Below are 12890 nucleotides of genomic sequence, written 5' to 3'. Positions count from 1 at the left end.
TGACTATCTTGAATGGAGGGAATCCATTTAAGTCCAGAAGAGACCAATCCAGTAGAAACGCGTCTATGTGGATTGCTTCTGTATCTAGGACTGGAGAGCAATAGATTGGTAACCTTTTGGTCAACGAGGAGGCAAAGAGGTCTATGGTGGGTTGACCCCAAGTAGCCCAAAGACTCTTGCCCACGGTCTTGTGGAGGGTCCATTCCGTGGGTATCACCTGACCCCTCCGACTGAGACAGTCTGCCAAGACGTTCAAGTCCCCCTGGATGAATCTCGTCAACAGGGAGATGCCTCGATTTCTTGACCATAAGAGAAGGTCCCTTGCGATCTCGAGCAGCGTGAAGTAGTGCCTCCTTGCTTGGAGATGTACGCCAAAGTTGTGATGTTGTCTGAGTTGACATCTACCACTTAGTTTCGAAGAAGCTTTCGAATATCATCAAGGCCAAGTGGACTGCTAATAGCTCCTTGTCGTTGATGTGCATGCTCTTCTGACTTGAGGTCCACAGACCCGAGCATTCCCGACCGTCCAGGGTCGCACCCCAACCCAAATCCGACGCGTCTGAGGATAACACGTGGTTTGGGTTCTTGACTGCTAGGGATAGTCCCTCTCTCAGACTGATATTGCTGTCCCACCATTTCAGGCATGCCTTTACTGGTTCGGAGACTGGGAATGATACCGTCTCTAACATCTTGTCCTAGTTCCAGTGAGAGGCTAGATGGAACCGGAGAGGCAGAAGGTGTAGTCTCCCTAGTGAGACAAACTGCTCCAGGGATGAGAGAGTCCCTACGAGACTGTTCCAACTCCTGACTGAACAAACGTTTTCTTTTCAGCATTAGTTGGACTTCGAGCAGGGCTTGACTGCGAATCTCCATCCCCAAATATAGAATAATCTGGGATGGGATCAGTTGGGACTTTTACGTTGACCAAAAGTCCCAACTCCCTGGCCAGACTCAACGTCCAATGTAGATCCTGCAGACAGCGAAGACTGGACGATGCTCTGAGAAGCCAGTCGTCCAAGTACAGGGAGGCTCGGATCCCCGATAGATGGAGGGATTTTGCCACATTCCTCATGAGCCTCGTAAACACGAGAGGCGCAGGACTGAGGCCAAAGCACAGGGCTCGAAACTGGTACTCCACATTCCTGTAAACAAACCTCAGAAACGGTTGGGAATCCGGGTGTATAGGAATGTGGAAGTATGCCTCCTGAAGGTCGAGAGACCATCCAGTCGCCTTCCATAAATGCTGTCAAGACAGCCTGGTAGACTTCATCGTGAAGTTTGTCTTGACAAAGAACACATTGAGCGCACTTGCCTCTTACGTACTCCTGCAGTGAACATGGCTGCCAGATCATTGGAGCCATCCCTGAGGGACTTGTTCCTGCAGAGAACGTGGCTGTCAGATCATTGGAGCCATCCCTGAAAGCCTTGTTTATGCATGACATAATTGTACAGCAAAACTTCAAACGCTCGAAAATAGCTCTGAAGTCGACCTGTAAAATCTTGGAGCGTCTCATGGCCAGGCGCCAGGGAGAGTCTATGAGGTTTGAGAAGTCTATCTGGGCAGAGGCAGGAACTCCCAAGCCGAGAACTTCTCTCGTGTCATATCAGACTCTCGCTCTATAAGCCAGCTTAAAAGTAGGGAAAGCAAAGGCTGTCTCCCCCAAACTCCTCCTGGTGATAAACCAGTCGCCTAGCAAACGTAAAGCTCTCTAAGAAGAGCGAGAGAGCACTAGCTTATAAAACAACGGCTTCGAAGTAGCTAGGCCTAGTGTAAGCTCTGACGTTTAGGCGAACGAGGAGCAGCAGTTACAAAAAGATCCGGACAAAGATCCTTAAAAATCAGCATGATTTATTTAAAGTCCATAGAGGGCTAAGCAGCTTTAGGCTCCTCTCCGTCTGACAGAGTCCTCAAGGGAATATCAGTAGGAGGGGGAACAGCAACTTCCTCATCTGAAGGAACCTTGTCCGACAATAGCCAAGTCTCAAGCAAGGGAGAGACCTACCGTGGTGGCAATGCTTTACAAGCAGAGTCCACACGCACTGGTGCATTAGTAGTGGACCAGGACGCAACGTCATGTAACTGCTTGACAGTCTGTGAACTGTCAACAACAACAGGTGCGTGAGGACGCACAGCGTCCACTCGAGACTGCTTTGACCGCCTAGTCTGAGCAGTCAAAACAACTCTAGAATGCGGAGGTTGACGCTCAGCGTCGAAACAAGTCAACTCCGATTGTTGGCGAACGTCCTGAACGTCAACAGGAGCATCAGCAAGTGGCCTAATGTCCAAATGTGGCTGAAAATCCACACGAGACCGCATCGAGTGTGGTTCAAAACAACCTGACTGACGTGACTTGGCTACGCCAACGTCAACAGGACGCACAAAGGAACGTTAGGGTGGCTGAAGGCCAGGATCTCGATGAGATAAACGGCTAGGCTCAACGGACTTATCGGCAGAATAGTCTTCCATAAGGGAGGCAAGCTTATTCTGCATGTCTTGCCGTACAACCCATTTAGGATCAACGGGAATGGTTGCGGTAAGAGACGAGGGTAACGTCTGTGACTGCAAAACCTTGCCTACAAAAAGATTCTCGGAGTCTGTGTTACGCTTTTGTTTAGGCGGCGAGCAGTCTTCCGATGACTGCATAGGGTCAGATCTGTCCTAATAGTTAAAACCAGGACGCTGGACCTGTCCTGAAAGGACTGACTTTCGCTTAAAGGGCCTCGAAACCTTGTTCCACGGTTTCTTATGCGAAAAGCCTTCGGATGACGAGGAGAAAATCGTCTCTCTCGCCTTATGGTAGGGGTGATCTTGGTAAGATACACCTGATACCATAGAGGGAACGTCTGTTCGCTGATCAAGGCCTCTCGAACCCATAAGTCGTACGACATTACTTCTCCCCTGGGCTTGGGAGCTTGCAAGAGGTCCCGGACTAGGCGAACGACAGGCACGAACAGACGAACCCTCGGTCGCAACACTGATAACACTTTGCGCAATATCACTATCACTACGATTTTCTGTTTTGCAATTATTTCACTGAAATCAAATTTTTTAACAATTCACATTAGGTATGAATAAAACTGATTTCTACCTGAAGCACGCAATTCTACCCTCATCAAAAGGTTATAATTGCGAAATCAGTCGTATAATGTAAGCACATTAATACAAGCAAAAAACAGTAAACATATTTTAAGATAAAAAGATCAGTGGCTGGGGAAGAGACTAAACACTAGTTCATTCAAAACTACGTTTTCAATCTCTCACCGTACAGTGCCTTGGGACGAGAATAAAAACTAAAAAAGTTTTATCCTTTCTCCCCGTACAGAGACTAGGGACGAGAGTAACTCGAGAACAACGTTACTCGCTTGGGACGAGAATAAAGATCGGAACGTTCTCTCTCCTCTCTCTCTCTCCGTCTCTATCTCTCTCTCTCTCTCTCTTGATTTCGCACCGAAGAGAAGAGCCCACTTACGTTTCGTCAAAAAACAGGTTATTTGACCAAAGGAAAAAACTGAAAGGTTTTTCAATTAAAAAGTTCCTTTAAAATAGAATTTAAAACATTTAAGCTTTGAAAGAAGAATGAACAAAACGTCAGAATCGATTTACTCTTTCTGCAAAGTGAAACCGTGATACTCTCTCTCTCTATCGTAACGATAGAGCGCAAACTGCGTAGCATAAATAAACTAAACGTTAGTTCATCTTTGAAACAGTACGAAGACTATTCAAAGAAAATCTTTCATAAAATATCTACTAAAAAATATTCATTATTAATAAGTTTTAAATCATTAGCTCTGTAAAAGTTATTTACGATTGAAAGGGCTCAACGTTGTTTAACTTCGGTTTCCAAGTTAGGACCGCCTACTCTCAGGAAAGGTCGCATATAAACAAATCATTAAAATTTATCTTGATGTTTATTATAAATGGAAAGCTAATCGAAGAGGCCTAATAAAGGCGGGTGAGATATAAAAAATATATAGAGGAAAATCTATATTAATTTATAACGTGATAAGATAATTGCTAAAAGCCTAAAACACACTTCCGTACTACGGGAAGGGTCGGCCATTTAAAAGTCAAAGGAAATCCAAAAAACAATCCAAAGTCATCAAAAATTAAATCTATCCAAAAACGAGTTCAAGACTTAAGTTGAAGATAAAACACCTGCACTGCGAAAGCTCAAACCAAAATGAAGTACTTCACCAAATATGTTGAGAAAACTCCAAGTTCTACAGCGAGTATTGATACGTCTTGTCGTCAACGTCGACAGAGAAGAATTGGAGGGTTTGTTTACATGCAAGAGTGGCATCTGGCCGATAGTTGGCGCTGGTGGTCACACCCGCAACCTTCATAGCGATCGCTCGCGAGTTTTTGAGTGTGTTTTCTGTCGAGCCGCTGAGTAGCAGCTATTATATATTCACCGGCTAAGTTAAATATTTAAAAAAAAATATTTCAAGAATGGTTACAACATTAAATTAGATCTTTCATATATAAACTATAAAAACTTCAAAATAAACAAGAGGAAGAGAAATAAGATATAACAGCGTGCCCGAGTGTACCCTCAAGCAAGAGAGCCCTAATCCAAGACAGTGGAAGGCCATGGAACTTATTATTATTATTATTACTTGCTAAGCTACAACCCTAGTTGGAAAAGCAAGATACTATAAGCCCAATGGCTCCAACAGGGAAAATAGCCCAATGAGGAAAGGAAAAAAGGAAATTTAAATATTCTATTAAAAGTAACATTCGAATAAATATTTCCTATATGAACTATAAAAACTTTAACAAAACAAGAGGAAGAGAAATAAGATGGAACAGCATGCCCGAGTGTACCTTCAAGTGCTAATCTCCTCTCCGTTGGAGTGTTAGACACAAGGCTCTCCTCAATTATGTTAGTAAGCTGCACTTTCCATGGGGAAATGATTTGGCCACTCCAGAGGTGAAACAGAATTACAAGATTTGGATTCCCTAGGACCCTGTCATTCAGCACAGTGTGTGTATACATTGCAACTGGCACACCAGACTTTTTACCTCCACAATTGAAGAACTATTCCCGCCAATGTCTTCCACTTTAGAACTTGACATTGGACTAGGAAGGTAGGAGTCAATGGTGAATTTCGCCTATAAATCCCTTGTGACAGGACAAAGGACATTCCCACTAATTCATCACATATAGCAGCCGCCTCAAGCATCGTGGATAACAAAGTCTTGGGGTTACAAGCGTCGATGGCCGGACATGATAGTCTAGCCTACATTCATGTTCATAGAAGAGCATCTTTGGAACCAACTTGTACAGAAAGAGAACTAGCATTATCATGGATACTGCCAAGGCCCTCGTTAACATCCTGTGAAGAATGTAACTAAAAAAAAAAATTTACTATAATCATTTATAGCCTGAGGGGTGTTCAAAAGAAGAAAATAAATGCATGAAGACCTTGCACCTTTTCTCAATTCTACAGAATTCACTGATACTCATCTGTTTAGAAACCTTTAAAATTACTGATCAATAAGGGAGTAAAGCTTTTATATGTGGGCATCCTCAGCACCACAGAGAGACTTAACTGAGATTAGCTTCCTTATTGGTGTTGTGCACCTCCACATAATTTAGATAAACTTGTATTGTGTGGTCAGAAGTATCTCTGCGGTCCTCGTCCATCCACAAGAGCACAATTTATCTCTACAAATGACAAGCTTTAGAGTAAGAACCAGAGATTTTCTTTGCAAGCTTCTTCACTCAGAAAATACAGCAAAGCCATCATGTAACAAACTTCAGACAATTTAAAATGTAGTCAAATTTAACAAAGCATACCAGTTACTTTAAATTTGGAAGATATAAAAAAGTGCTGCACCAAAAAGGTGAGAATTGACAAGACCCAGGGCATTCACTTGTTAGGGCGCCAGCCTTGTCTGGCTGAGGAGTGCTACACAGGACGGCAATTAAGTGTTGATGGGAAAACTGTAAAAAGGTTTCCTTTCAAATTTAAGGGAAATTTCAATTATTTTTCTAAAAGGCTACTCCGGTCACCAGCCTACTATTTTTATGACTATTCCTCATACCCTCTCACAAAAACATTAGTCTCGAAGACATCTTTTTTCTAGGTGGTGGCGCACCCCTATCTCTCGCCAGCTTTCTCATTCCTAACGTAATATTCGCAGAGCACTTGAGTCAGAGTTGCAGGAATCTAGCAACTAGATTCAATTCCTAATAGACTTAAAATCTCAGCCATTGGCTATTTGCTCATATTCCAAGGGGCTGCTATTATTATTATTATTATCATCATTATTACAGGCTAAGCTATAGCCCTGGTTGGAAAAGCACGATGCTATTGGCCCAAGGGCTCCAACAGGGGAAAAATAGCCCAGTGAAGAAAGGAAACAAGGTAATAGATAAACTACAAGAGAAGTAATAAACAATCGAAATAAAATATTTAAGAACGGTTACAACATTAAATTAGATCTTTCATATATAAACTATAAAAACTTCAAAATAAACAAGAGGAAGAGAAATAAGATATAACAGCATGCCCGAGTGTACCTAAAAGCAAGAGAGCCCTAATCCAAGACAGTGGAAGGCCATGGAACTTATTATTATTATTACTTGCTAAGCTACAACCCTAGTTGGAAAAGCAAGATGCTATAAGCCCAAGGGCTCCAACAGGGAAAATAGCCCAGTGTGGAGAGGAAAAAAGGAAATTTAAAAATTCTATTAAAAGTAACATTAGAATAAATATTTCCTATATAAATTATAAAAACTTTAACAAAACAAGAGGAAGAGAAATAAGATGGAACAGTATGCCCGAGTGTACCTTCAAGCAAGAGAACTCTAATCCAAGACAGTGGAAGACCATAGAACTTAACAACAAAACTTAAATGAAAACTACAACCCACAAAGAATGTCACCTAAATGAATTTCAATCCAAGATAGTTATTTAACCCTTTTACCCCCAGGGTATTTGGAAATTTCCAACCCTTAAACCCCATGGTGTTATTTTTTCCCAGCACATTTTGCAGTATATTTTTTTTAAATTGCTCTAACACCCTTAATTTTTGTCATAGAGAGGTCAGGTTGGTCTCATTCTCTTGGAAAATGTCTGATTTTTTTCAAAAAATTATCAAAAATATGAAAAAAATATTTTGTATAGCATTTTTTTGCAAGGACGTACCGGTACGTCCATGGGGGTAAAGGGATGGGTTTTGTGAAACGTACCAGTACGTCCTTTGGGGGTAAAAGGGTTAAAATGAAAACGTTGAACGACATTCCAACGCATATCTGTACCGTACTCACCTGCGCATGTATCTCCGTGATCATTTTAGCTCTAGCTGCGTAATCATCGTAGGCTTCCAACAAAAGTTTCCCAGCTTCTTCATTCAATGCCGATTCAGCATTGGGAACAATCAACAAGCATTTTATTACCTATAAAGCAAAAATTAATTTTCAATCTACCGAATAAAATCGCAAACACGATAGTACCTTACTTTATTATTTTTTCTTCTAGTATCTATAGTACATTTCTTTTATCGAGGCAGATTTGCACCGACTCGCAGCGGTGCCCTTTTAGCTCGGAAAAGTTTCCTGATCGCTGATTGGTTAGAATTATCTCGTCCAACCAATCAGCGATCAGGAAACTTTTCCGAGGTAAAAGGGCACCGCTGCGAGTCGGTGCAAATCTGCATCGCTAAAAGAAATTGACTATAGTCCCTTGAGTTCAATGAATGTTCTTCTTCTAAAAGACTCATGTCCCCATGTTTCGTTTACATTACTTCAGGCTATCGTTCTTAATTTGGAACCTAGCATGGTAAAATTCCATTCATTCCTACTGAAATTATGCACGTTCCAAAAACAACTATTCAACCATATATAAAGCAAGACAACGTGAAAATGATATTTTAATTATAAAATAAATTTTTGAATATACTTACCCGGTGAATATATAATAGCTGCATCTCTGCGGCTCGACAGAAAACACACTCAAAAAACTCGCGAGCGATCGCTATGAAGGTTGCGGGTGTGCCCACCAGCGCCAACTGTCGGCCAGATACCACTCTTGCATGTAAACAAACCCTTCAATTCTTCTCGTCCCGCTGCGTCTCTATTGGGGAGGAAGGGAGGGTCATTTAATTTATATATTCACCGGGTAAGTATATTCAAAAATTTATTTTATAATTAAAATATCATTTTTAAATATTTAACTTAGCCGGTAAATATATAATAGCTGATTCACACCCAAGGCGGTGGGTAGAGACCAGAGTTAATTGAGTTTACAGCGAATAAACTAAGAGTTTTTTCATTTTGACAGTTATCAATATAACAAAACCAAAATATATAGGTACCTGGTAAGGAAGTTGACTTGGACGATTACTCTGCCTTGTAAGTCTGTCTTCCTCACGGAGCCCAGCGATCCTCTTAGGATGCTGAAAGACTCCCAGGAGCTGAAGTATCAAGGGCTGCAACCCATACAACAGGACCTCATCAAACCCCTAATCTGGGCGCTCTCAAGAAATGACTTTGACCACCCGCCAAATCAACCAGGATGCGAAAGGCTTCTTAGCCTTCCGAACAACCCATAAAACAATATTAAAAACATTTCAAGAGACAGATTAAAAGGATATTGGAATTAGGGAAGTGTAGTGGTAGAACCCTCACCCACTACTGCACTCGCTGCTACGAATGGACCCAGTGTGTAGCAGTCCTCGTAAAGAGTCTGGACATCTTTCAAGTAAAATGACGCGAACACTGACTTGCTTCTCCAAAAAGTCGCGTCCATAATACTTTGCAGAGATTTATTTTGCTTGAAGGCCACGGAGGTTGCTATATCTCTAACTTCGTGCGTCTTAACCTTAAGCAAACATCGGTCTTTCTCATTCAAGTGAGAATGAGCTTCTCGTATTAAAAAAATCTGATAAAATATGACAAAGCATTCTTTGACATAGGCAATGAAGGTTTCTTAACTGAGCACCATAATGCCTCAGATTTCCCTCGTAATGACTTAGTACGAGCTAAATCGAACTTAAGAGCTCTAACAGGACATAATACTCTTTCCAGTTCGTTGCCTACGATCTCTGATAAGCAAGGAATATCAAAAGATTTAGGCCAAGGACGAGAAGGCAGTTCATTTTTGGCCAGGAAACCAAGTTGAAGTGAACAAGAGGCTTTTTTCTGTAGAAAAGCCGATGTTCTTACTGAAGGCATGAAGTTCACTGACCCTTTTAGCCGAAGCCAAGCACACTAGGAAAAGTGTCTTGAGGGTGAGATCCTTCAGGGAGGCTGAATGTAATGGCACAAACCTGTCTGACATGAGGAACCTTAGGACCACGTCTAAGTTCCATCCAGGAGTTGCCAAGCGACGTTCCTTAGAGGTCTCGAAAGACTTAAGGAGATCTTGGAGATCTTTATTGTTGGAAAGATCTAAGCCTCTATGTCGAAAGACCGAAGCCAACATGCTCCTGTAGCCCTTAATCGTGGGAGCTGAAAGGGAGTGAACCTTTCTCAGATGTAAAAGAAAATCTGCGATTTGGGCTACAGAGGTACTGGACGAGGACACAGATGCTGACTTGCACCAGTCTCGAAAGACTTCCCACTTCGACTGGTATACTCTAATGGTAGAAGCTCTCCTAGCTCTTGCAATCGCACTGGCTGCCTCCTTCGAAAAGCCTCTAGCTCTTGAGAGTCTTTCGATAGTCTGAAGGAAGTCAGACGAAGAGCGGGGAGGCTTTGATGGACATTCTTTACGTGGGGCTGACGTAACAGATCTACCGTTAGAGGAAGACTTCTTGGAAAGTCTACCAGCCATTGAAGTACCTCGGTGCACCACTCTCTCGCGGGCCAGAGGGTAGCAACCAACGTCAACCTTGTCCCTTCGTGAGAGGCGAACTTCTGCAGTACCTTGTTGACTATCTTGAATGGTGGGAATGCATATAAGTCCAGAAAAGACCAATCCAGTAGAAACGCGTCTATGTAGATTGCTTCTGTATCTAGGACTGGAGAGCAATAGATTGGTAACCTTTTGGTCAACGAGGAGGCAAAGAGGTCTATGGTGGGTTGACCCCAAGTAGCCCAAAGACTCTTGCCCACGTCCTTGTGGAGGGTCCATTCCGTGGGTATCACCTGACCCCTCCGACTGAGATAGTCTGTCAAGACGTTCAAGTCCCCCTGGATGAATCTCGTCAACAGGGAGATGCCTCGAATTCTTGACCATAAGAGAAGGTCCCTTGCGATCTCGAGCAGCGTGAAGGAATGTGTGCCTCCTTGCTTGGAGATGTACGCCAAAGTTGTGGTGTTGTCTGAGTTGACCTCTACCACTTAGTTTCGAAGAAGCTTTCTAATATCATCAAGGCCAAGTGGACTGCTAATAGCTCCTTGCCGTTGATGTGCATGCTCTTCTGACTTGAGGTCCACAGACCCGAGCATTCCCGACCGTCCAGGGTCGCACCCCAACCCAAATCCGACGCGTCTGAGGACAACACGTGGTTTGGGTTCTTGACTGCTAGGGATAGTCCCTCTCTCAGACTGATATTGCTGTCCCACCATTTCAGGCATGCCTTTACTGGTTCGGAGACTGGGAATGATACCGTCTCTAACGTCTTGTCCTAGTTCCAGTGAGAGGCTAGATGGAACCGGAGAGGCAGAAGGTGTAGTCTCCCTAGTGAGACAAACTGCTCCAGGGATGAGAGAGTCCCTACGAGACTGTTCCAACTCCTGACTGAATAAACGTTTCGTTTCAGCATTAGTTGGACTTCGAGCAAGGCTTGACTGCGAATCTCCATCCCCAAATATAAAATAATCTGGGATGGGATCAGTTGGGACTTTTAGGTTGACCAAAAGTCCCAACTCCCTGGCCAGACTCAACGTCCAATGTAGATCCTGCAGACAGCGAAGACTGGACGATGCTCTGAGAAGCCAGTCGTCCAAGTACAGAGAGGCTCGGATCCCCGATAGATGGAGGGATTTTGCCACATTCCTCATGAGCCTCGTAAACACGAGAGGCGCAGGACTGAGGCCAAAGCACAGGGCTCGAAACTGGTATCCCACATTCCTGTAAACAAACCTCAGAAACGGTTGGGAATCCGGGTGTATAGGAATGTGGAAGTATGCCTCCTGAAGGTCGAGAGAGACCATCCAGTCGCCTTCCATAAATGCTGTCAAGACAGCCTGGTAGACTTCATCGTGAAGTTTGTCTTGACAATGAACACATTGAGCGCACTTGCCTCTTACGTACTCCTGCAGTGAACATGGCTGCCAAATCATTGGAGCCATCCCTGAGGGACTTGTTCCTGCAGAGAACGTGGCTGTCAGATCATTGGAGCCATCCCTGAAAGCCTTGTTTATGCATGACATAATTGTACAGCAAAACTTCAAAGGCTCGAAAATAGCTGTGAAGTCGACCTGTAAAATCTTGGAGCGTCTCATGGCCAGGCGCCAGGGAGAGTCTATGAGGTTTGAGAAGTCTATCTGGGCAGAGGCAGGAACTCCCAAGCCGAGAACTTCTCTCGTGTCATATCAGACTCTCGCTCTATAAGCCAGCTTAAAAGTAGGGAAAGCAAAGGCTGTCTCCCCCAAACTCCTCCTGGTGATAAACCAGTCGCCTAGCAAACGTAAAGCTCTCTTAGAAGAGCGAGAGAGCACTAGCTTATAAAACAACGGCTGCGAAGTAGCTAGGCCTAGTGTAAGCTCTGACGTTTAGGCGAACGAGGAGCAGCAGTTACAAAAAGATCCGGACAAAGATCCTTAAAAATCAGCATGATTTATTTAAAGTCCATAGAGGGCTAAGCAGCTTTAGGCTCCTCTCCGTCTGACAGAGTCCTCAAGGGAATATCAGTAGGAGGGGGAACAGCAACTTCCTCATCTGAAGGAACCTTGTCCGACAATAGCCGAGTCTCAAGCAAGGGAGAGACCTACCGTGGTGGCAATGCTTTACAAGCAGAGTCCACACGCACTGGTGCATTAGTAGCGGACCAGGACGCAACGTCATGTAACTGCTTGACAGTCTGTGAACTGTCAACAACAACAGGTGCGTGAGGACGCACAGCGTTCACTCGAGACTGCTTTGACCGCCTAGACTGAGCAGTCAAAACAACTCTAGAATGCGGAGGTTGACGCTCAGCGTCAAAACAATTCAACTCCGATTGTTGGCGAACGTCCTGAACGTCAACAGGAGCATCAGCAAGTGGCCTAACGTCCAAATGTGGCTGAAAATCCACACGAGACCGCATCGAGTGTGGTTCTAAACAACCTGACTGACGTGACTTGGCTACGCCAACGTCAACAGGACGCACAAAGGAACGTTAGGGTAGCTGAAGGCCAGGATCTCGATGAGATAAACGGCTAGGCTCAACGGACTTATCGGCAGAATAGTCTTCCATAAGGGAGGCAAGCTTATTCTGCATGTCTTGCCGTACAACCCATTTAGGATCAACGGGAATGGTTGCGGTAAGAGACGAGGGTAACGTCTGTGACCGCAAAACCTTGCCTACAAAAAGACTCTCGGAGTCTGTGTTACGCTTTTGTTAGGCGGCGAGCAGTCTTCCGATGACTGCATAGGGTCAGAGCTGTCCTAATAGTTAAAACCAGGACGCTGGACCTGTCCTGAAAGGACTGACTTTCGCTTAAAGGGCCTCGAAACCTTGTTCCACGGTTTCTTATGCGAAAAGCCTTCGGATGACGAGGAGAAAATCGTCTCTCTCGCCTTATGGTAGGGGGTGATCTTGGTAAGATACACCTGATACCATAGAGGGAACGTCTGTTCGCTGATCAAGGCCTCTCGAACCCATAAGTCGTACGACATTACTTCTCCCCTGGGCTTGGGAGCTTGCAAGAGGTCCCGGACTAGGCGAACGACAGGCACGAACAGACGAACCCTCAGTCGCAACACTGATAACACTTTGCGCAATATCACTTTAT

At 44.0% G+C, this 12890-nt stretch overlaps 2 protein-coding genes across 2 annotated transcripts in view; both read right to left on the bottom strand.

Moving 5' to 3' along the window:
* Positions 1-12890, bottom strand: part of LOC137625345 (uncharacterized) — a 544968-nt gene that overhangs the window by 172189 nt on the left and 359889 nt on the right. The window lies entirely within an intron of this gene.
* LOC137625344 (ubiquitin-conjugating enzyme E2 S-like) overlaps positions 1-12890 on the bottom strand; it is a 44565-nt gene that overhangs the window by 6338 nt on the left and 25337 nt on the right. Inside the window, exon 4 of the mRNA XM_068356185.1 lies at positions 7278-7406. Within this exon, the coding sequence (XP_068212286.1) occupies positions 7278-7406 (129 nt within the window). The remainder of the gene's footprint in view (positions 1-7277; positions 7407-12890) is intronic.

The sequence above is a fragment of the Palaemon carinicauda genome, chromosome 32, assembly GCF_036898095.1.
Source record: "Palaemon carinicauda isolate YSFRI2023 chromosome 32, ASM3689809v2, whole genome shotgun sequence".
Taxonomy (NCBI): domain Eukaryota; kingdom Metazoa; phylum Arthropoda; class Malacostraca; order Decapoda; family Palaemonidae; genus Palaemon; species Palaemon carinicauda.
Note: the sequence above shows the minus strand (reverse complement) of the source record. Positions and strands in the feature narration are given on the sequence as shown.